Genomic DNA, 22,882 nt, shown 5'->3' on the forward strand with positions numbered 1-22,882 from the left:
ACTGCTGTTATCAAAATAACCCAAAAACTTCTTTACATGGCACCACTGGAAACTTGCCCAACCCACGGTCTCCCAGGACATGCAATTGCAGTGACATCTCCTGGCTGCTGCTGGTTCACCAGAACACACTTTACCCCTCAACTATTCAGCACAACTATGCAGAAATTCACTCTCCATTCAAGAAATGCATTCAGAGAGAGAGGAATCATTTTCCTACTAATAAGCAAGAAAGAATAATGGGATATATTCCACGTTTTTCTTGTGATGACCAACAATAAATCATTTCTTAGCTTAGGTCACATCTTCCATGGGAAGAAAAATGTCTTGCCATCATTAACTCCTTTTCAGCTAGCAGTAATATATGATCAGGTTTTAAGTAATTGAACCAGTAGCATTTAATTAGCTCTGAAAAACTATCTCAGATCATGAATCACAGCCTTTCCACCTGCACAAAGTCCCCTCACTAGGTTAAAAGTATATTTCTCTTTCCATGTGTGATCCATCTTGAATATCTAATTAGGTGCTCCTGATATATGGATCATAGTTCATATATCACATTCAAACTACAGCAGAGACAGTGTGTCCTTTTTTAAATAATTGAGTTTCATGTCTTGCTTCACTGAGCTGTTAAAAAAAGACCAAAAAAAGCCTCATGCCCAAGGCAGAATGGCCACTCCTCGCTTCAATTAACAAACTGCTCTTTCTCCAGAGAGCCAGGGTTAGGAATGAGTAGCTTGGACATCCTGAGGAAATGTAGCAATAGCAGTATTTCTTGTTGAAAGGCTGCACACAGAGACCTGCTGTGATTTCAGACAACACCACACTGATGTTTTTCAACAGGCCCAGAGCACCAACTGACCAAAGAGAATGGTGTTTCTATCCTAATACTACTTCAGATGGCTTCACCACATGCTAAATAAAATCAGTGCACTCAGCTAATGTTGGGAGACATCTGTGGCCAGCACAGAACAGGATCACTCCTTGTATCAGACTGTATTAAGCACGATTTTTTACATTAAATAAGCTAATCCACAATCATTAACACAAAACCCCAGATTTTATTCAGCCTTCAAGTGTGTTTCTGAAACTGTTATTATGCTTTTATGACAAGACTTACATAATTATAAGATTGGAATTTTTTGCTGAAAAAGAGGAGAAATTAGGAAACTTCTTCTGGAAGGCAGAAACTAAGACTCATAATCTGCTCAGATGTCAAACTGTAAACGTTGCCCAATATTTTGCTTGCTGTATAAAAAAAAGTTTCACTACAAAATCCTCTATTTTTAAATAAACTTTATAAAAAATAAAATTCAATAAAGTGGATTTTATCTCTCTGTTCTTCTCCCATCTTATTTTTAGCGCAGTAAAAAAGCCCACAAGCCAAGCATGTTTCTGCTACACTTTTTTAATCTAAAGAGAGCACAGGTTTCATTTTCATAATAAAGCAAGCAGTGAAAGCTGAACTGCCTTACTGAATTGGACACAGCTCATCTTTACTCCAAATTCTGCTTTCAGATGTTATCCTATATTGTAAATAATGTTGCTTTTGATTGCATGCAACACTCAATTTAACTACGCAGAACATTTAAAGAGACTGAGGGGATGAGTGCCCCACTCATGAAAAGCTGCTGAGAGAGGAAAGGATGTACAACATCCATTTTATAAACACCCACTTCAGAAAGTGTCTGTCCTGTGGATGGCAGAAATTTCAATGAGAATAGAACAGATTTACAAATCCACCCTTTACATTAAATAGCAAAAACTCCAATCAATCTCCAGTTCTTGGTACTCTTGGTACTCCACTTGTGCAGTTGACATTAATCCTGAGGTTTTAAGAACATTTTCTTAGCTCTTTTACTAGGTCTTTTGTTATTCCCCTCTTCAACTTCAGCATCTTCATCTTCATCATCATCCTTGAGTACATGTTGGTCCCTTTTCCTCAAAAATTTCTTCCCTATTGTTCCCACTAATGTTTCATATCTGTAGAGAGAATAAAAAAAATTACACCTTTTACTAAAATCAGAGGGAAAAAATCATGGGGCATATCCTAAACCTAATCAACAGTTTAAGTGGTGTAAAAACCTGGTCATTAAAAGCTTGGAGAAGCACAAGCACTGCATAACTTATTACATTACTATTCACTCTGATGGTTTCAGTTTGTTAGCGACTGGTAACAAGGAGGGAATTAGCATGGAATACTTGGATATCAAAGGGCAGAAAACCCCTATAAGTTATTTTACCCCCCAGTGTGATGTAGATTCAAGTGAATATACACCAGCATTCCTGGAAAATCAATCTGGTACAGTTCCATACCTATTGTGGGCTTTTTTCGTTTTGTTTCCTTTTTGGGTTTTATTTCCCCACACATAATATAGTAACACATCATATTCCTAGCTAGTACTGATTATGTCACAAAATCTAACTTACCTTCTGGCCATTTCTTCATCTGATACATCAGCCTCCATTTTATCATCCTCTTCAATTTCTTCTTCCTTGCACTTTGAGTTCATTTGGATCATTAACTTCTGAAAATGAAGCGAGAAACAGCTTAAACATGTAACCATGACACAATGGCAACAGTGCTGAAATTCATTGGTGGAAGAGCGTAAGAGGTAAGAATCAAATTTAGTAGTTATCATTTTCTGTTCCTGGTTAGGGTAGAGCTCATAATTATGAAAACTCATGAAGAAAAGGCAACAGAGAGATGGTGTTTTCAAGCTTCCTAAAGGGCACTCCAAACATCTCCAGGAGACCAGAGAGTTAGATCATAATTAATTTTTCATTGTGATGTTAGCACAGAGACCTTGAAATGGTTTTGTTAAGAAGAAGGAATATCTTCAAGGATTTACAGTAAAAGCCATGAAGCAATCATATGCTGAGTCACAGGGACAGCAAGTTCAAAGTAACTAAAAGAATTCCCCAGTAAATTACCTTACATTGCCTTCTGCAAATCTCTTAGTCTTTACACCTTCATCCTCCTGCTTCAGTTCAGTGGTAACCTTTTTATTACTGTCCCTGTGTACTTCTATCAGCATGAATCATTCCACAAAGAAATTATAGACTCTCTTGCCCAGCATTTTTACTTTGGAACTCTAAGCCCTTACTTACACAAGCAAGTGTTGAATAAATAGGGTTGAATGTTTGTAGATTGGACTCTGCATTCTATGTCAGGAGGAAAAGTGAGCTTCTGTTTTGGTGAGCAGCATGTGGGATGGTTTCCTTACTTCAGGGAGGGAAAATCTGCAGGAGTCATGTAATTACTGACCAACAACAGAGGGAGGTAAAAACATTCTATTTACCAGATGCTGCATTGATCAACATTTAGGGTTGAATGATGGGAGTTTCCGGACATGGGAGGATTTATGGAAGGTGCTGCAAAGGCCAATAAGGCTGCAGTGTGAACACTCAAATCCCCATCTCCAAGGGCTTCAAATCCTAATGTAACACAAACTCAAACCAGGACATTGAAATGGTACCTCAATTTCTGGATTGAATCCTTTGAAGGACATTCTGCCATAAACGAGATCCTCACATCGCAGAAAGCTTCTCTCTTCTATTATACAGCTCCTGCATGAAACCCCAAACCCAGCACTTTGTCAAACCATGCACTTTAAAATAATCAAATTAAACAAATGCAGAAAGGATGTGCTGTCTTCCCCCCACGCAAATAAACAAAGCCACAGCGTATTTTAAACCATCAACTACTTTTTGCTTAATTGCTCTGATAAATCTATCAGTACAAGGAGCTTGGAGTGCAAAGGAATCCTTTTCGCCAGTAAAGCTGTGCCAGTTCCACAAGCAAAATTAACTCTCCTGACAAAAAGTACTCTTTGCTGGATGGTTCCACCTACATTAACATTTTGCCAGAATAAAAATACCACATAAATATCACTCCCCAGGTGGCACTACTACACCAGCAAAAGCTTCTAATTAATTTTTCATTGTGCTGTTAGACCAGGCATTCATTGAATCTGTCAGGGTATAAAACACTGTGTCACTCTCTGTTCAGCAGACAGATTTCCCCCTTCTCCCTCCTTTTTTTCCCTCTTTTAATGAGCATGGAGTGAGAAAAGAAACATGACCCTGAGGCATTCATAATACACATATCGGATAAAAGTATTTCCGTGGATTGTTCCATCCTTTTCCTCACACATATGTACCTGTTTCCTCATCCTCTTCATCTCCCATGTAAATCAAACTCTCATGATCACAGAATTGGGGCTGAGCAGACTGAGCTCATTGTCCTGCCTCAAGGCAGAATCAGCTACACGTGTGCCAGGAACAGCAGAGGTCCAGCTAACCTGTCCTCAAAAGACTTCCCATGATGAAGAATCCCAGTGTCTCCTCAGGCAATCTACTCCAGAGCTTCAATAGCCTTATTGTTACAAAAACTCTCCCAATGTCCAGCCTGAACACTCCTTGCTGCAACTGAAGCTCAAATACCTTTCTGTCATATCCACCAAGAGTTATGGAAAAGAGTTTATCAATGGCATTATTCAATTACAGTTAATTCCTTGGTTCCCAGCTTTTTCAAAAGTATGTGTGTTCTCCCTCAGAGGAATTTTTTTCCACTTTTGAAAGGATGAAACCCAAGCAATTTCAAAAGTAGTTCTTCTGCTATTTAAAGGACCTTTCTAAAGAGCAGGACACTTTTTTTCCTTATTAGCTAAGCCTTCCTTTATATTTGCCATTCTCTCTCCTATTTCAAAACCAGGATTTGAAGTGAGCTGGACACAAGAGGACAGAACTGTCCTGAATCAACCATGTGACTGGAGGTGAATTTACTAACACAAGGTTTCAAACTTCTTTTTTCAAATGAAGGGGAAAACCAGCAATGAATGAATTGGATCCTGACTGAAAGAAACTAATTACATGCATCTAGAAGAATGTTTGAGTGAGAACAACACACACAAGAATTGAAAGTAGGTCAAACTACACTAGGCAACCTCAAGAACAGCCCTAAAAATAAGTAATAAAAAACGTTGTAATGCCAGTCTGTCACTATTTTTGCTTCTGTTAACTGGTTATTTATAATACTTATCTTACAGGAAAAAAAAAAAAGAATATGCTATTTCCATTTCAAAACAATTCAATAATGATAAGAAGTACAAAAGATTACAAGCTTACTCTTTTTCCTTTAGATCTGGTACATCAAGATACCAGTGTTCTTCACTAATTATCTTCTTTTCTTCCTCTTCCAGTTGTTTTTTAGTTTGTGAATCCAAACCCCTTTGCATGAACTAGAAAGAAAGACAAACACACAGCTTCAGTTTTCTGCATTGTGAGTTATCTTCTGAATATGCAGTAATTACATGATGGCAATTATCCATTACATAATGTTTAGCAGTTGATACAAAGTAAATGTTTTTGGTGATTTTTTTCCCTCTGAGTTTGGTCAAAGTTTGGGCCAATAGACAATGGAAAATTGAAACAGCTGCTGATCTGCTATCTACCAAAAGTCAACAGTCACACCTGTACTTACATATGAAGAAACAGAGCTGTCCTGGCTAGTTCTGAGGGACTGGAGTTGTTACAATTCCCTAATTTAACTAATGTTTTTCTAATGTTTCAGCAAAACCCAGACAGAAGGTAATGAAGTTATTGCTGCACATCAGGAACCAACTCCACCCATACAAACTGGAGCTCAGAGCTGGGGGGGGGGGGGTCATACCAGGCTGGCCATTTTTTGAAACATCTATACTTTCAACCACCTTCTTCTTTTCTCAGATTTAATGAACTGGATTGCATTTATAGCTCTGAAGGCACAAGCCTGCCTTTGGAAGTGGAAAAATGTAAGACTTTGAAACCAGACTATGAAGAGAAGTCCTCTGTATCCAGCTGTGCTAAAGGAAGATGTTCCCAGCTCCTCAATTCTCACTGACCCACAGAAGAATGGCCCAGCACTAAATTTAATCACCTGTTAACTCACTGCAGGAACAGTCTGCCAAAATAGCTGAGACCAAAAATGAAGTTTAGGGCAAGAGTGCTATTTTCTCCTAATACAAGGACACTGCTGTCACTTGCCTCCTCGGGGATAACCTCTGTCAGAGGATGGGAACAGGCAGGTAGGAACAGTAACCTCTCAACAGCTGGGAGCAGAAGAAGACATCTGTCACAGCCCATAAAAAACTGCTGAGAGCACAGAACTACAGACCTGAGGCCTGTGAAACAGCATTTTAATTTCCATTTGTCTCAAGTCAGGCGCCTGAACTGAGTGACAATTAAGTCTAAACAATGTCAATGAAATATGCTGGGAAAAAAACAGAACTCTTCAAAATTTTATGGTGATAATCCATATAGCCCCACATCCCTGAAAGCTGGGACCTCCCTGAGGATCTACAGAAATTGGTGTTGGAATAACTGTGTCAGACGTCTACATTTATACCAACCTAACCCCCAGATAGAGGCAAGTCTAACAGCACAGTTCACACATGGTCCTGTAAAAATATGTGACATAGGTGCGCAATGTATGTATTATAGACAACCCACACATCTTTTCAGTCTTTACAAAATGCCCAACCAAACCAAACTCAGAAGTACAAGCCAAGAGAGCTAGTGTCTCATTTTTCAATTCTATTTCTATTTGCATCCACTGTACAAGATCTTTAATGAAAGGAAAATTTACTCCTGTTTTCTGAGTCGATTCAGAATATGTCAAAGCTTTCCAATTAAAATTACAGTATCTTCTTGAGGAAAATAAGTGAGTCTATCATGTGGAAAAACATATTGCTCACAGAAATTGGTTAGCCAGTCAGAAATCTCAACACAAGAAATTCTGCTACAAGAACCCAATTAAATAATCATTTCACACTCCATTTTGAAGATTATGTTCCTTAAGATTGCTACAGGAAAAACCTAGATAAAAATTATGTGATCAGGTTTCTCTTGAATGTAAACACACACTGATGAATTAAAAATACACCCATTGTGGTAGGCACAGAATATGCAAGCCAGTAACTGAGGAGATGTTTGGGTGAGTTTCCCCAAGCTGTGAGACCTGGATCAAATGGTGCAAGATCTCAAAGTTTGTCTCCATGTGGCCCAGTATGTACTGCAAATGATCCTTCCACCACCACCAACCACAGGTCACCCCTGGGTGCCACTTCACCCACCTGCCGAATCCTGGTCATACACTGGATCACTACCAGCTGAGGCAGCTGCTAAAGGCTTAATTAAAACATTTGTAAACAGGAAGACCCGCAGAAACAAAGTGCTCAATGCAAGATCTGTGCGTGACCTTTTCAAAACCGACTGATCTCTTCAAAGCTGGTTATTACTGCCTGGACTGTGAACCTGCAAATGTCATGGCAGCACATTCACATGGCGGGTTCTCCACTGCCTCCCACAGACAAACAACCAAGAAACCTGCTTCTGAAATCTCCAGGGGGTTAGTAAACTGGCAAACAACAGAAAGAAAAAAATTTCATTTAAAACGTGTATTATATAAAAATAAGGAAAAATAGTGATGCTGCCATCCAGGTTATGGGAGCCACACATTGCTGGCTGACTCAGTTCAACACCTACTCCCTTCTGAGAGCGAGGCAAGATGTATTTTGTTCTTTCTGTGCACAAGTTTTAGATTCAGCAGCATCTGTTAATTAGGGTAAATAGTCCATCATCCAACTGTAGCGGAGTGCACTTTATGTGAAAAATTGAACTGAAGTCAGCTAACTCTTTTCAGCCAGAACGTGAAATATAGGCCCCTAGAAATACGTGGGGGAAAAAAATGGCTATATAAACCACCCCTAGCAAGAAGCCACAAAGGCCCCATCATAGTCAGCTAAAAAAATCTGAATATTAACATTAAAATAATAAAAAAAGGAACTCAGCTTTTCCTGGTTGTTTTCCAGCAATAAAGGACCATCAGTCAGAGGAAAGCCTACTCTCATGAATCAGGAGTTGTAGTACATGGTGCAAAGCAGAATCCATCAGCCAGTGAGCAGAGGCTAATTTCACTCTGGTGACATGAGATTCGCAATTCCAAGGGTAACAAGCACATCGGGATGTTACTGAGACCCCTGGCATTTACGAGTTGGGAAAGTTGGCTAGTACTGGATATTAATCCCCATTCGGGCTGGGATTTCCTTAGCCAGCAACGTAAACAGGGGTAAAAAACGGACACACCCAAACCTAAACTTTCGTCCCTCAATACTAAAAGCCCCACCCCCAAGCAAAGCAAGCAGCATCGATATTTTCATTTTGATGTGCTACTGAAATCTTTTAATTTAAATTAAAATAATTGCCAATAAGCAACCCAGCTGCAGAGGAGCGAGGTGGAACGAAAAGGTGCGCTGGAGCCGGCTCTTGAGGCCAGGCTTTAGCTGGAATCACGAAGCTGCTCTCCTGCACCGAACGCTGCGGTGTGTAACCCCCGAGCCCGGCGGCCGCGCTCGGGCAGCAGCGATGTCCTGCCGGGGGAGCAGCCCGCGGATAAACACAGCTGTGTCCGGAGCCTGGGGAGAGCCGGGGCCGGCCGGCGATGGGCTCGGGATGCCCCGCACCAGGGACGGCCGCGTGCGGCCGGGGACAGCCGGCCCACAGCGCGGGGCCCCAGCCACGGGTACCCCCCCGGGCCGCCGCTTCCAGCCCCCCGGGCCGCCGCTTCCAGCCCCCCGGGCCGCCGCTTCCAGCCCCCCCCGCACGCCCTCCCCTCCTTCCCCCTCACCTTCATGCGCAGCAGGTTCTTGGACAGCTTGCTTTTCACCTCCCCGGCCATGGCGGCCCACAGGCCGCGGCGGATCCCCGCGCTCGCGTAGCGCCGAGGCCGCGCACGGCGCGGGAGGAGCGGGAGGAGCGGGGCGAGGCGGCGGCGCGGCTCCACCCTCCGGCCGGGGGCGGCCGCGGCTCCCTGCCCACACGGCCGGGGCGGCCGCCGCGGATGCCGAGCCGGCCATGGAAATATAAAGCTTCACGGCTGTGCGGGGTCAGGGAGGTCGGGGGTGCGAGCGGGGCATGATTCCGCTTCGGTATGAAATGGTAGATCAGCAGGGGAACCTGGCATGCCTTACCCGTGCTTGTGTGCTGTCTAGCACCGCTGGCTTACAGTTCACCCATAATTTTCTGATATTTCAAAAAGAGTATGAAATACTTCTCGCACTGGCATTTGGAGACTGCTTGACTTTTTAATTTTTTTTTTTTTTATTAACCAGCGCTGACTTTTTATTAAAAAAAGAAAAAGAGAAAATCACAAAATGGTCAAATGTGATTAAAACTGGAAAGCGCGCAAATTCAAGGATGTTGCAAAAAGCCTCAAAGCTTTGTTAGTCCTGGATGGTGATTTGTGAATTCGATGTTGGCAGCGCTGTTGTTGGACTGCCGTGCTGGGCACTGGGAGCTGAGGAGGAAATCCTGATGGGGAATTGCCAGCTGACTCCCAGTCAGAAGCATGTACCACAATTTCTCTATATATCCTCATAAATCAGGTTTCTGATGCCTGTTTTGACATTTGGCACATAAACCGGGTGATAAAGCAATAAGAGTGAAGGTTCAGTGTTCAAAACTTTAATGAACTGGTGTGCTCCAAAAGACAATTTAGGGAGAAAAGTTCCTGTATATGCAAGATGTAGGTCAAAGCTTGAAGAACTCTGTAAAGATTTATGCTCTAATAGACTCCGCAGAAAGGTATAATGAAGGACAAAACCTGATTGCAGTGGGAAAGGAGGAAGAATTATCCACATCCAGGCATTCTTATTACACATTTAAGCTCAGTGGACTAAAATGACCACAAATGCCAATGAAACATGGAGCCACAAATGCTTCAAGGCAAAGTCATAACACTGCACGAAAATATTTAATTTTCATATAGGGAAGGCACCTTCACTCCCTGGCTCTGTAAATGAGTTGAAGCTGCTCTGAAGTTCAAGGCCCCAGTGAGAAAGTCACATTGTGAGTGTGGGAGCTGTGCTGTTTAACTCCTTCTCTGTTCCCTTTCTCATTAAGAGCTATCATCTCTTCCCAACAAAAGAAGGCTGGGAAGAAATTTGCCGTTTTCTGAGTACAAATGTTCATCAAAGAATGAATATGTTTGAATCTTAGTGAGCAAACCAATAGGGGAAAGCTGTTAATTAATGTAATTGCACAGTACGGCCAGAATCTGTTCATTTTTGGTATTATGTTCTATTTGCTGTGCATTTTAATAATGCATTTACTTTCTGTTGATCATTGCAAATCAGAGCTCTGTGTTTAATTGCATGACCTTCAGTGTCAGGGCTTTTCTGAGCAGCTTCAGTTCATTTACAGTCCAGGAGTGTACTTTGAATGATTTCTTCTAAATACTGTGCTCTCCTCAGCACTTTGGCAGCCACTGAGCTGTGGTAGTGCCTGGCTTTGCTTGGTGGTCTTTGCAAGAGCTGTCTTTTGTCCCTCCATCCTGCAGAACATCCCAGCTCAACCATTCCTCAGCAGACTCTGCTCACAGCCTGTTTGGGATTTAGGCACGGCACGTGACAGCTCCTCTCAACTTTTGTTGAGGAGCATCCTGCCCCCAATTCTTGGGGAGCTGCATTGTAATAGTTTCCATCACTCTGCAGTGTCTAACTGGGATGAGGAGAGTGCAGGGGGTTTTCACCTTATCTAACCATGAAAATTATTCCCGGTGCTCCCTGGTCCCCCCTTCACCCCATGTCTTGGTGCTGCACCCCACACTTACACAGAGTTTCTGCCTCTGTCTGTTGGCGCATCAGCTAAAAACCCCCCTCAATACAGGCAGGAAAAATCATTTTGCAGTAAAAGCAATAGAGGTTCTGTGATGTTTATTTAGAAAAGTGGAGATTGTAAAAAGGCTGCCAAAGAATGTGATCTATTTTGGCAGTAAAAAAGTCAAAAGGAAATTTTTGGGTTGCATCTCCCATCGCTTGAATTGGATAGGGAGGTTATAGATAACAATCAGCTGCCTTGTGGACCAGATTATACTGTCTGGTAATGTGAAGACACTCCATTGATTGCAGGAGAAATTTTTATGATTTACTGGTGGTGGTGGAAGCAACTCAGAGAAGAATCCAGCCCTGTAAATATGCCTGCTTGTGAAGTGGAGTGAGGGTGAGGAGAGTTAGGGGAGAAAAAGAATCTCTCTACGTTTAGAGAAGAATCTAGGGTCATTGTTAATGACAATTAGACGTCTCTCCCACAGCTCTGAGTGCTGCACAGCAGCTCCATTTTCAACCTGGAAATCCATTTCTTTTTCAAAACAAAAATACTTGGGGAAATAACTTGGGGGAAAGGAGCTCCATCTCATCAAAGACTGTACATTAAACAAGCAGATAAAAGATTTTTCTTCCTAGGAAATGTGGTCCCTTCTCCCTCTAGTAATTACAGAAGTCAAATCAAAGTTGTCATTAACATTATTTAAGGAGTAATTTCTCTTGGAGCAACACATGTGGCAGCTGTGAAGTAATTTCACGCCAATGGGATCTAATTTGAGGGAACTCGTGGCTTACTTTTCCCATAACCTTTTATTTATTCATATTCTCGTAATAGTGTGATTTTAGTGCAAAAGGAGTATCTCAAACCTTACAGCAACCTCTCAGCTGGTTTGATTTCTTATGAGCTGTCTTTGAATTCCGAAGCAGCTTTTTACAGTTCTCAGAATACCTGAAGCCTTTCCCCCCCCCCCCCCCCCCCTTGCAAATATCAAAATTCCTATAGGATGATAGGCGAGTCAATAATTTGTGTCAGACTCCTCCACTGTGTTTCAAGTATGGATATTGTGTGTTTTTCTCCATGAATGAGGAAAAGAAAACGAGAGGTGGAGCTGCCGGAGGTCTGTTTGCAAACCTGAAAGGAAGGTGTGAAGCGCTGGGTGCGATCACGAAAGCAGTTCTGTCCCCTGTGCTCCCCACGGTGAGAGCGCCATGTCCTCCACGGGGCAGAGGTGTCGTTTTCAAGCGAAGGACTCGTTTTTCATCTCTCCTGCTCCCACCCCGCTCCGAGCCGCTAATGCAGGCGGTGTATTGGCAGCTGCTGAGGTGCGGGGTGCCGGGGGATTTGTTTCACTATTCATCACCTTTGATGCGCTCACGTACAGCCCGCGCTGCTCATCCCGCTTCGTACCTCAGCCACGGAGGATGCGGGCTAGCTCCAGCTCTCCTTCACACTGCACTCATCACCCTCTTCTCTTTAAAGTCCCGTTTTGCGGCATTGACACTGGTTTAGGTGGCAGGTGACACGCAGAGGGCGTTTTAAATCCCTGCCCCGCGTTCCTCAGCTGACCGCAGGTTTTCCTGTGGATGGGGATGATGTGGAAAGGAGGCAGCAGGAGCCAGACTCCTGTAATTTTGGGTGACACGGATCTGTGAGCACTGTTCACGTTGCTGACTCTTTCCTTTTAACAGCCGTCGGTAGTTCACAATTTATGCAGCACAGAAAGGTGTGTTTTAAAAATGTGCTTGTGGCAAAACAGAGTTACCAAATCTCCAGAACAACTAAGATGTGTCTTTGGAGAAAATGCCTGGTGTCAGTTTGAGAGAGGACAATTCGTTTTGAGTGCTTTTGGCTGGTCCAGTGGCAGGGTGACCTTAGTATGAATAAATAGAGTAATTCCTTTTTGATTACAGAAAGAACCAGCCTCATCGTGGTAGCTCCCTATATTCTGCCATCAGCTGAAGTGGTGGAGAGAACACGTGCAGGTCTGTCATTCTCCTGGCGTGTGGAGAAGCCTAAATCTTTGAAATTATTTGATATATCCCCATGTTAGGAGTCAGAGCCAAGAGAATGACTGCAGAACGGTGTGGAGCATCCTTCTCTTTGCTTTCCTTTAAAAATCAGGAGGCTTTTAACTTTTTGGATTTGATGGAATCACAATTAAAAGAGAAAAGGAAAACATCACTCTCCGTTTGTTAACTATAAAAATGCAATCCAGCAGTGCTGCTGGTGCTTTGCTGTTTCCCAGGTCAATAAATGGCTCCCCTGACTTTAATAAACATTGATGCTGCAGGCTTGTTCTACAGTGATTGAACATTTTTATAGTTTCAACCACTCGCATTGCATGAAAGCTTTAAGATCTTTTTTCTTTTCTTTTTTTTTTCCCACCTCTCTTTTTCAGGAGGCTTGGTTCTGATTGATTAAATTGTCATTTTCAGAGTTAGTTGCTGAATTATAACTTGGCATTTTTAACCATGCGATTTGTTTAAAGAGACAGCATTTTGATATAGCAAAGAAGCCGAGAATTTTTAAGCAGTAAAAGGAAATTTTGTTCACTTTGTTCTCAGCCTTTCATCACTGCCTGACAAAAATGCTCCTGAAAACAACATGAAGGCTATGATATGAAGAGAAGGTGCTTAGATCCATGCTCACTCCTTTATTCCATCACGGAGCTGATCTGTGCAGAACTATATTGCTTTCGATTAGTAGTCGGATACCTCATTGTTGTTCACAGGTTTGTCTTTCCAAGGAGGAAGGAAGGGAGGGAGGGGGAATTAGAAACATAAACTGAGTGCCACGCAATGTGATGTTAAGAGTAAGTGGCAGCACTGTACTTTGGACCAACCCCTTAATATGGATTTCTCCACACCAAAATGATGGGTTCCGAGTCAAAAACCTGCAGGGGTTTCACCTAAGTCCAGACTGAACCTAGTTCAAAGGGATAAAGTCCTTGTAATTCTTTAGAGATTGGGAAAATCACATCCACATGATGATGCAGTCATATTTTTTTATTTAACCAGCTGCCACCTTCCTTCTCTGTGGATAACTGCTGGGTTTCAAGGTCTGCTTTTTTTCACTTGCCTTCACTCCCCCCAAGTTAAATCTGTATTCAAGAAAGTAAAGCTGAAGTAATGGAGACTCACATTAAAAAACATGTGTGTTCAGATTGTGTTTGAAAAGAAAGGCCAACAAAACTGTCCTCCAGAACATAATGGGATATCTTTTGCTTTTGATTTACGGTGCCTGCAGGGGAAACGGGATAATCAAATGGCCTGAATATGGGAGAACTTACACTGCAGTGTTACCCTGGTCAGACTCTGAAACTGTGCTTAGCAGTGGAAATCTCAGGGTATCAATATGAAATACTGAAGTCCAATTATACTTCTGCTTGTACACTTTCCCCTTTCTGGCCATTTCAGCTTCTGCTCTCAAATAATAACTTACGGTGGCGCAAAGCTGAATTTCAGCAGTGAATTATATCCCTGGCCTCTAAATTTAATTGCATGGCACTGCAACTAACCCACTATCCATCTTGGTCCCTGGAATTCTTTCTGCCTCCTTTCTTCTGCTTCTATGCCATTCATATGAGACCTTTAGAAAACACAAAATAGGTGCCCAAAAAGAGGGTGAGTTGAGAAGGAAATGTTTTGACTTCTTACCTGCCACCAATTCTTGATGGTCTTTAACTAAAAAAGGGGGTGGGTTCACCAGCAGTGGGGTCAGGATGAGGTGCTGCAGGCTCTGGATGTTTTCCTGCAGTGCTGGGTACCTGGGGTCAGGAGGACAATTTACAAGCACCAGTTTGGATTCAATCCAGGTGCTGTACAGGATGTGCTTTTCCCACCATGTAGCACCTGGAAATAGAGCCAGGGCAGGTGCCAGATCAGGGCTGTGGTTCAGCACAGCAAACTTGGTGTTCCTGACACCGCTGTTCTGATCAGCTGAAGCTTTCACAGCAAGATGTTGATGCCTGAGCAAACCTTTTATAGCAAAAGCAAAAAAAGATAATCTCCAGTTATCATAAATACAATAAGATTATGTTTTTAGGGCAGTTACTCATGTTTGTTTCAAAATCATATTAAGGCCATTTTGAAGGTTGGGGAAATAAGCTGTAACATGAAAAAGAGTAAAATATTCATTAATGCCATAATGATTTATATCAAAACATTATGGGGTAGCACACTTTGCCTCGGACCAGTTCCTCAATGAATGTTTTTCTAATTTCCATAAGTAATTGACCCCTCATTAGCGACTCATCAGAAAAATTGAGGTGATGTGACAAAAGCAAACCCACTGCGACACAAACTCTACATATGCATAAATCATTGAAAACTCTAATGGATTCAAAATGAAGAACCACAAGGACCTTGCTTTCTCTGACTGAAAAAGGATTCTGTTTACATCTGTGAAGTGAAACATTTTTCTCTGAAAAAAAGATATATATGTATATCCTTAAATCCATACTTTGGCACATGGCTGATTTTCTAACATTGAACATTCACTTCTTCTCCTGGCATGTAACTTCATAGGAAAAAGAATTAGCCAAATAATTCAGATACATGTGTAAGTATAAGTCTGTGTCAAGTCCTGGTACAACTGTAGACACTGAGGTTGGAAAAATCAAGTACGCATTTTGGAACATGGACTAAATACAAAACTTTATTTTGGAAGCAAATAAACATCAACTGATGCTTCTCACTGACTCCATCCTAGAAGTAGATACGTTCCAGAAAAGTCATCATGCTGAGTCCTTGTCTGTGGGCAGTTTTAGAGGGGAGGGGTCTGCCTTGTCCTTTTTATATCCACTGTTAACCGACACAGGAATGTTAACAAGCCCAAGTAATAGATTTTTCGCATATTGACGTAGTAACTTAATAACCTTATATATCTGTCTTTTTAGAGATCAATAAATCAATTTTGAGCTACTTCTTCATCACTGCAATATTGTGAAAAGTGAAGCTGATATTTAATGTAGTTTTATGAGTCCTGGATGCTACTGGACAAGCCCAGAAAAAAATCCATTTATTTTTAATATGTTCCTTAAAGTTCTGATGCCCATCTGAAACTTATTTGAAAGTAACTGGATTTATGGGTTCCAAGTTAGTTTCATTATGAAGTTACCTGAGTATGAGAGAGGAAAAAAATCACTCTCTGAAAGTTTTGTACAGCAGAGATGAACCTCCCCTGACCTTATGCCATAGGGCTAAGAAACTGCAGGGTCTAAAAGGTGAATAAAAGCAGTGGAGTAATATTGTAAAAGAATGGGAAAAGCTACTGGCTTAGGCCTGCCCTGGGAAAAAGGCCAGCGAGAATCTCATTTTTCCTCATTTGGGAAGTGTATCTGTTGTCTGGCTACCCTTCCTACAGTGTGTTTTTTTTATTTTTCTTCCTGAATTCTCTTGCAGTGGACCATTACATAGCACTGCTTTAATATGGGTGAATATTGCTTTTGTTGCGCCAAAGGAAGCACAGGAGTGATCACGAGAAATTTCCTGTTAAGGGAGAAAAATGCGTTTTTGAAGGCTCACTCAGAAAAATCAGACTGCTTAGCTTTCCATGACATTTAAAAGGAAAATATTGAAAAGAGATGGTTGACAAACGGTGATGTTTCGTGGTGTATTGATTGTCTCATGCCGTGGGACCACTGCAAGTGATTAGTTTTGTGATGATGCTCCTGTGTCTTTTTTTTCCCCCTGTGTTGTTGCAGGACCTGTGGTTGCATAGTTTAGTCCAAATGTACAGAAAAATCTGATTTCCAATGCCTTTTAGCACCAGAGAACATTTCTTCTTAGAGCCATGACTGAGCTGATAGGAAACCAAACATGGTGCAACAGCAGAAAGCTGAGACCTGATTACCCAGAGATCTGTCTTATGTCCAACATCTGCTCTGGGATTTCCAGAGCTGCTACAGAGGTGGAGCTTTTAAACTCCTGGGCAGCCTTTCTGTTGGAATAAACCATCCTCATCCTGCATCTCTCTGCACAGCTCTGTCTGCTCCTTAGAGCCCACCCTTTCCCCCACAGTTACACGCTCCTATACTGCCAGGATGTCAGATGGGCAGAGTTTCTTTGGGATTTAGGAACACTTTGGGATTTCAGCCAGGCATGGAAGATATACATACTTCCTCTTATACCCACGCACATACTCAATATATTCCTTTACATATGGAATCTGAATCAGTAATACTAAAAGCCTGAGGTTGAAGGAAGGACAAATGCGTTTATAGCCATGTTTCTTGATAAGGTTTTTATTTTTTTAAAAGATCATTTATTCAGTCATTTTGTGGGAGTGACATGCTTGATCCATTGCAAGGTGGAAATAACACACAACGAGGAAATTCTCCTTATATAGATTGACTTTAAAATCCTAATACTAGGCTTCAAATTTATAATTTAACTGAACTAGTTAATAAAATGCTTCCTTTCCTTCCCTTGAAATGTAAGGAAAAAAGCTCACCTGTGGCAAATGTATCTTTTTTGCAATATTTTGGGTGTTCCCCTGCACTGCCTGTTAGTGGGCCCTGAGGTTACCTAGGACTGGCTGTATCTCGCTGCTTTATGCTGAAAGCTGCTAATGGGAAAAAGAGAGTGTTATGATTAGGGGCCCAAGCAGAATTTCCAAACCTGCAATATCATATCAGTATTTCCTGGGGCAAGGAGAGCTGTAGGTATTCAGGAACCCACCAGATTAGCTAGGAAGGGCATCCTTAATGACATCAGCAGAAGAAAATAGCAAGGTTTTTTTTTTTTTTCTTTTTTGTTGCAGCATGCTTTTGGTTGTTGTATGCAAAGTGGTTTAATATCACCTTAATCTCAGCTTGTTGTGTGAAAAATGACCCTGTCAATTTGACACAGAAGTAGAATATTGAGAAGTAGAACATTTTGTCTAATGGGGAAGAGCTGACAAAGACAGACTGAATAATACTTAATTGGATAAAACTGACTTGATTTGGAATTCCAAATGAAATTAAAAATATTACACTAAGATTTATAGGGTTTGTTTTCTGTCTTTTTTTTTTTTTTCTCTGCCTGTGTTTGCTGGGCTTTGCTTGTGTCGCCAATCTTTCAGTTTTAGCAGCACCATTCCATTCTTTATTGATAAAAGCCAAAGGCTAAATATTGCAAGACATTTGGCTATGCCGATATAAATGGGAATTCTCAGTTGTGTACAGCCCAGTTATTGATGTTTTTATTAGCAATCTTTATAAGGGCACATTCTGCTTTCCTCCTCAGCGGTGTAATGTGGAGATGAGGAAAATGACTGTTGGAATGAGCTAAGCACGAGCCAGTTTTGACTGAACACATCTCTGGCCTGTGCCCAGCCACAGGGCCAGGGTTTCTCAGCATTGCCTTTTGCCCCTTTGCCCCTGGACAGCAGGGTATGGGAACAAAGCAGTCTAATCTTCATCTGATGCAGGAACCACCATCCCTTATTTCTCCAGCTGCTTTAAAGAGCTCCCCACAACCCACTGAACTCCTGCAAAATGCGTTATCGTATCTATTCAGGGCAAGGCTTTGGTCTGAGAACACTATAGGGAAATTCTTTGGGAAAATGAATGTCTGAGGATTTTCACTAGCCACTATAAAAAGTTTTATCTCTGTTATTTTTTTCTCCCGCTTTGCTGTATAAACAAACATGACACTTTATTCTACAAAGTGATTTCTTTCTGAATTATAGAGCCACAGAAAAAGCATATAAAACCCACAAACCTTATTATTTTTGTATTCTTGAAACTCAAAATTGATTTAAACCAAGTTCAGCCAGCAATATTTCCTCCCCATCTGAGAAACTATATCCCGAGCTTCAGACTAAAGTAAATTTTTATAGGCATGTTGTAATTATAAACCCTCAAGAAATGGATTTTGTAACAGGGACACGGGCACAAAGCTTCCCTGTAGTTACTCTGCCGAGCACTGATGCGAAGAAGCTGAAAATCCATCCTCCCAAGAAGGAGCTTATTAAAAGACTGCAGTGGTTTTAATGACATTTCTTGTGACATCAAAATTATTTCGCTCAGAATCACAGAGCACCTCTGTTTCTGCATTTTCAAAGGTCCAGGGGGAAGTACTGCTGCAGCCTCATGGTGACTGAGGGAAGCAATCCAGAGAGATAGCTCTGCGTTGGTGCTGGGATCTCTCATGATGGGAGATGTAAATTAAGCTGTTTAATTAGAACAGCATTTAATAATCATCACCAGGAAGGCAGGGGAAGTGTTTGGGAAACACTCTGGGTTCAGCTTTTCCCCTTGAATTGATGATTAATGGCTGAAGGGTCAGTGATGACTGAACTCAAAATGAGGGGGTTTGGCTCACATCAGGTGTATGTGGTAACTTGTGTTCTTATTAAAGTCTGTAGAGATCCTGGATTGATTTTCTTGCAGTATTTCAAGTCAAATGGGTATTTTCAAGCAATGTACATTTCTGATTGGACTGATCATTGTATTATTTATATCACATCATTTGTGCACACAAATTCAAATCAAGCGACAGCAAGCTGCTTGGCCCAGGTACATCACACCATAAGAGATTAAATCCTTCTCCCTTGATGAACCTTAAATTACATTTCTCAGCTATACAGCTATGCAAATACCTTGCAAAGATGGATAAATAGCTTTATTGCCATTTTAGAGGTATTCAAAGATAAGAATTGTCCCCAAAACATGCACTAGCTCAGGGGCAGAGGTCTGAACAGCATCATCCCTCATCCTGCATCCACTGAAGCCTACAGCATCATTTTCACCTGGAATATCCAGCCTCTGGCAGTAAGTTTGCTTGGCTTTCTTCTGATCTCTCAGAGTTTATTCACAGGAGGAAGGGGCTAAAATCTGACATGTTTTCAAAGGAGATGTATAAAACAAGTGGTGGCAACAGCATTCAGAGAAGGAGGGGAGTTTGGTCAAGCTGATGGACTGTTGCAGGCTGTTGAATGTGAAATAGCACAGGCTGTGTTACAGCCCTTGAATTTTAGGGATTTTCTGGCATTGGCTCTTTGATCAGTCAGACAATGAGGTGGGAAATGGAAAACCACAGAGAACTCAACTTCATCCACAGTGCATGGGAGTAGCCAAAAATAGCTGATTGAATTGAATAGCAGGGCCGGGGGAAGTTTTCCAAAGTTTTTCAGGATCTCCAAGGAATTTTTGGCCCATATTCTGAGAGAAAAATCATGTTAGTCCCCCTTTCCCTGAGCCAGTTCTCTCATCCATGCACAGCTAACCCAGACATGTGGGACTGAACCCAGCTCCTCCTGAAGCCAAGGGAAAGATCCTACTGGCTTTGGTGGAGGCAGGATTCATCCCTTTGTGAGACAATCATATTTATATTCAATACCCTGCAACTTAAACTGAGGATTAGCAGAATTAAACTCTCCTAATTTGTATATCTCATACTGCAAAACCGCAATTAACTTTTGTGCATTCGAATTAATACGGAAAATTATTAACCACCCTTTTCCTCATGCAATTATCATTTTACACTCTTGGAACAAATTTCTTCAAAATATGAAAAGTAGCCTGCACCCCTGTGACCTTATCCTTTTTTATTATACTTTAGTCAGTAGAGTAGAAAACAATTTTTCACCCCGCTGCTTCCATGTGCAGGTGATGTTTTCCCAGTGCCACTGCTGGGCCGTGCACTCCACGGATCCAGTGGCTTTGTGTGGGGCAGCCCTCACAGAGGGACAGGACTCAGGGCTTTAAACTCACCCAAGGACAACACCTGTGTGTGCAGGCCTTGGAAAAGTTTACATCCAGCTGCTTTTTGTGGTGCTGTTTTTAATTGTGCAATGTGCAGGATCAGCATTGTCCCTTTTCTCCCATGGAAGTCCAAGCAGAATATTTTTTTTTCCCTGGGCATGGAGCTACAGGTTGACAGGGCAGGGTAAAGGCAGCCTGATGCAGACAGAGATTTCTGCCTTATTTTCTGCCCTTCTTTTGGATGGGCTGCCTGGACTCTGCCCTTACACAGCACTGGGAGGGCCCAGTTGGTTCCCAAAGCTGGCAGAGCATCTGCTTTCCCATGGGTTTTCCTTGTGCTGCACCACCCCTCCTTCAGGTTCCCTAAATTTGGTTTCCTTAGAAAAGTACAATTTTAAGCTATTTTTTTAATTAAGGGTAGGGGGAGATATGCAAGGCCAGATACACTTTAATTGATGTGTCCGTCCCCCCCCCTTTTATAGTAAATATGTTTGTAACAACATAATGAAATCATTGAGCAAAAGTTCTTTTCCAGAAGAATAATCTTTAACTGGTGTAAAATGTCTCGCTGGGATTTTCTCAGGTTTTAATTTCAGTTTGAATAAATAGTGTGAGACACCAGGCTGCAGAAGATAAAGGTGAATTTCATCTGCTTCCAGCTTGTCATAATGGAAATAATAACTACTTTAGCTAAAAACAAGTTTCCAATTAGTTTCTCTAAAATAATATTATCCCCTTTTTTAATAGATACTGCAGCTCATTTTGGAACCTAATTTTGATAATATATAAACAGTTCTAAAATAGCTATTTCCACCAAAAAAGTGACAAGCACAGATTTTGGCAGCACATGTTGGGAGCCTGTCTATACTGAAAAGCAGTCTTTGCTTTTTTTTGAGGCGAATCTTAATGAAAAACAGAAAAATCAATTTAAAATATTCTTTAGGATGAAGACATCTTTCCTGAAAGACTTTATTTTAAATGGCTGCATAATGGTAATTAAACAAGACATTCTGAAATTATAAAAAAATGTTTGTTTGAGAAAATACGTAGGCTATTTATTTTGTTATTGTTGTTATTTTAAGAATAATTAATGTGCTTTATGTGGGGTTTCAAGACACAGGAAAAGTGAAATAGCACTGGCTCTTAAATGCAGCTGAAATTGGCTGATTTATATGCAACCCTAAATTCAGAAAGCAACAATAACATGGCTCAGAAAAAAATAATCTCAGGTTAATACGAGGATTCTTTGCAGGGATGTAACAGGATCTGTATTCTGTCCTGTCCCACCCTGGGATCTCTGGGACAACTGTCACCTTAAATGCCAGTAAGGTGTAAAGAAATGGACTTTTACTATTTAGAAGGGTGCTTTTTTGCACAAGAAGAAAACAAAACCCGAGCTCTGGCATCCAATGCAATGTACAGCACTTACAGAGAAAACCTGACTCTCTCAAAGAAGCCAAGATGTGTGGCCCTGTTGATTTATCCATCCCTGCCTAAGCAGAGAAAGTAAATCTCACCCCAAAAAAATTCCCAGAATGACACAGAATTTCACAGACTTTGTATGACAAGACAGCAGGAAGTAAACCAGCTATGTTTAAACCCCCACATCTAATTTAAAAACTGAGTTTCATAATGCATAAACCTCTCACAAACCATCACATGTACATATGTGTGCAAAACTGTGGGGGAACAGATCCAGGAGACACTGATAGTTCCAGGGATGTTTTTCTAAATGTTGACATCTTGCAGTGTATTTTAGCTGTAGTTATGGAGCTGCATGGAGAGACAACTGGAAAATTATCTCCTGATGAAAGAATGAAAGAGCAGACAAATAGCCAGTATCTATTTTTGATGAATGTGGCTGTCAAACTGGCTTGGATGAGGGTCCTTCTAACCCACTGTGCTGTCTCTGCCAGCAGCTGACAGGAAATGCTGTGGATGAAAGAGTAAAGATCACGCAGGAAGCAATTGTAAAATAATTCACCCTTCACACTATCTTTCAGTCTTTTTTTTTTTTTTTTTTTTTTTTTTTTTGTGAATTCTTGCTGCTCATGTTTAATATCACTAAATGATTTCAGCAAGTAAACCTCGGGCTTCTGGTATGACATGGTGCTAACAGGAGACTCTTTCAACTTTTGTGATGATACAAGAAAAGTCTGTCATAATCTGGCATCAAAGAGCTGCTTGTTAACACCCGGGCTGGTGCTTGCCCGTGAAATCGTTCAAACAATTCTGAAATAAAACATTTGCAAACATCATGGGCTCTTTGCAGATGCAGGTCTCTGACAATCCCTCACTACCACCAGAAATTGTGAGAAATAATTAGATCAGCACAGGTAATTTTCTATGAAAAGAGGTTAAGAAAACAGCAGCAAAGCAGGGCAGAAGCAGGAGGTAGCATTGCTCTTTATATAAAATGCAAAATATCCCAGTTCACCTGGAGAAGAAAACCTCATTTGCATTTGCTTCCTGCTCTGTTGTAAAAGGAAAAGATATTACCTCTCTGATTTACAGAAGTATGGCTTACAGAAATGAAAATATGGTGCTGAT

The 22,882-nt window shown here is 41.3% G+C and overlaps 1 protein-coding gene across 2 annotated transcripts; it reads right to left on the reverse strand.

Moving 5' to 3' along the window:
- Positions 1-1,038: 1,038 nt before the first annotated feature.
- On the reverse strand, positions 1,039-8,825 carry MPHOSPH6 (M-phase phosphoprotein 6). 2 transcript variants are annotated; one of them, XM_066194684.1, is made up of 5 exons: positions 8,666-8,825; positions 5,128-5,240; positions 3,477-3,567; positions 2,428-2,525; positions 1,039-1,980 (listed from the first exon to the last, which is right to left on the reverse strand). In XM_066194684.1, exons 1-5 carry the CDS (start codon positions 8,714-8,716, stop codon positions 1,818-1,820), a joined length of 516 nt encoding a protein of 171 aa, XP_066050781.1. In that variant the 5' UTR covers positions 8,717-8,825; the 3' UTR covers positions 1,039-1,817. The 2 variants fall into 2 exon arrangements, with proteins under 2 accessions (XP_066050781.1, XP_066050782.1); XM_066194685.1 differs by lacking the exon at positions 8,666-8,825 and adding an exon at positions 7,113-7,145.
- Between the last annotated feature and the right edge of the window lie 14,057 nt (positions 8,826-22,882).

The sequence above is a fragment of the Chamaea fasciata genome, unplaced genomic scaffold (genome assembly GCF_029207755.1).
Source record: "Chamaea fasciata isolate MVZ Bird 193981 ecotype frontalis unplaced genomic scaffold, bChaFas1.0.hap1 SCAF_12, whole genome shotgun sequence".
In the NCBI taxonomy this organism is placed as follows: Eukaryota; Metazoa; Chordata; class Aves; order Passeriformes; family Sylviidae; genus Chamaea; species Chamaea fasciata.

Bases quoted from the DNA above. Each gene is read 5' to 3' on its own strand.
- MPHOSPH6 (XM_066194684.1), bottom strand. From the start codon at position 8,716: ATGGCCGGGGAGGTGAAAAGCAAGCTGTCCAAGAACCTGCTGCGCATG. The intron at 3,568-5,127 runs GTAAGCTTGTAA...GGTTTCATGCAG, and splicing joins CCAGATCTAAAGGAAAAAGA to GAGCTGTATAATAGAAGAGA. The intron at 1,981-2,427 runs GTAAGTTAGATT...TTCTCTCTACAG, and splicing joins GATGAAGAAATGGCCAGAAG to ATATGAAACATTAGTGGGAA.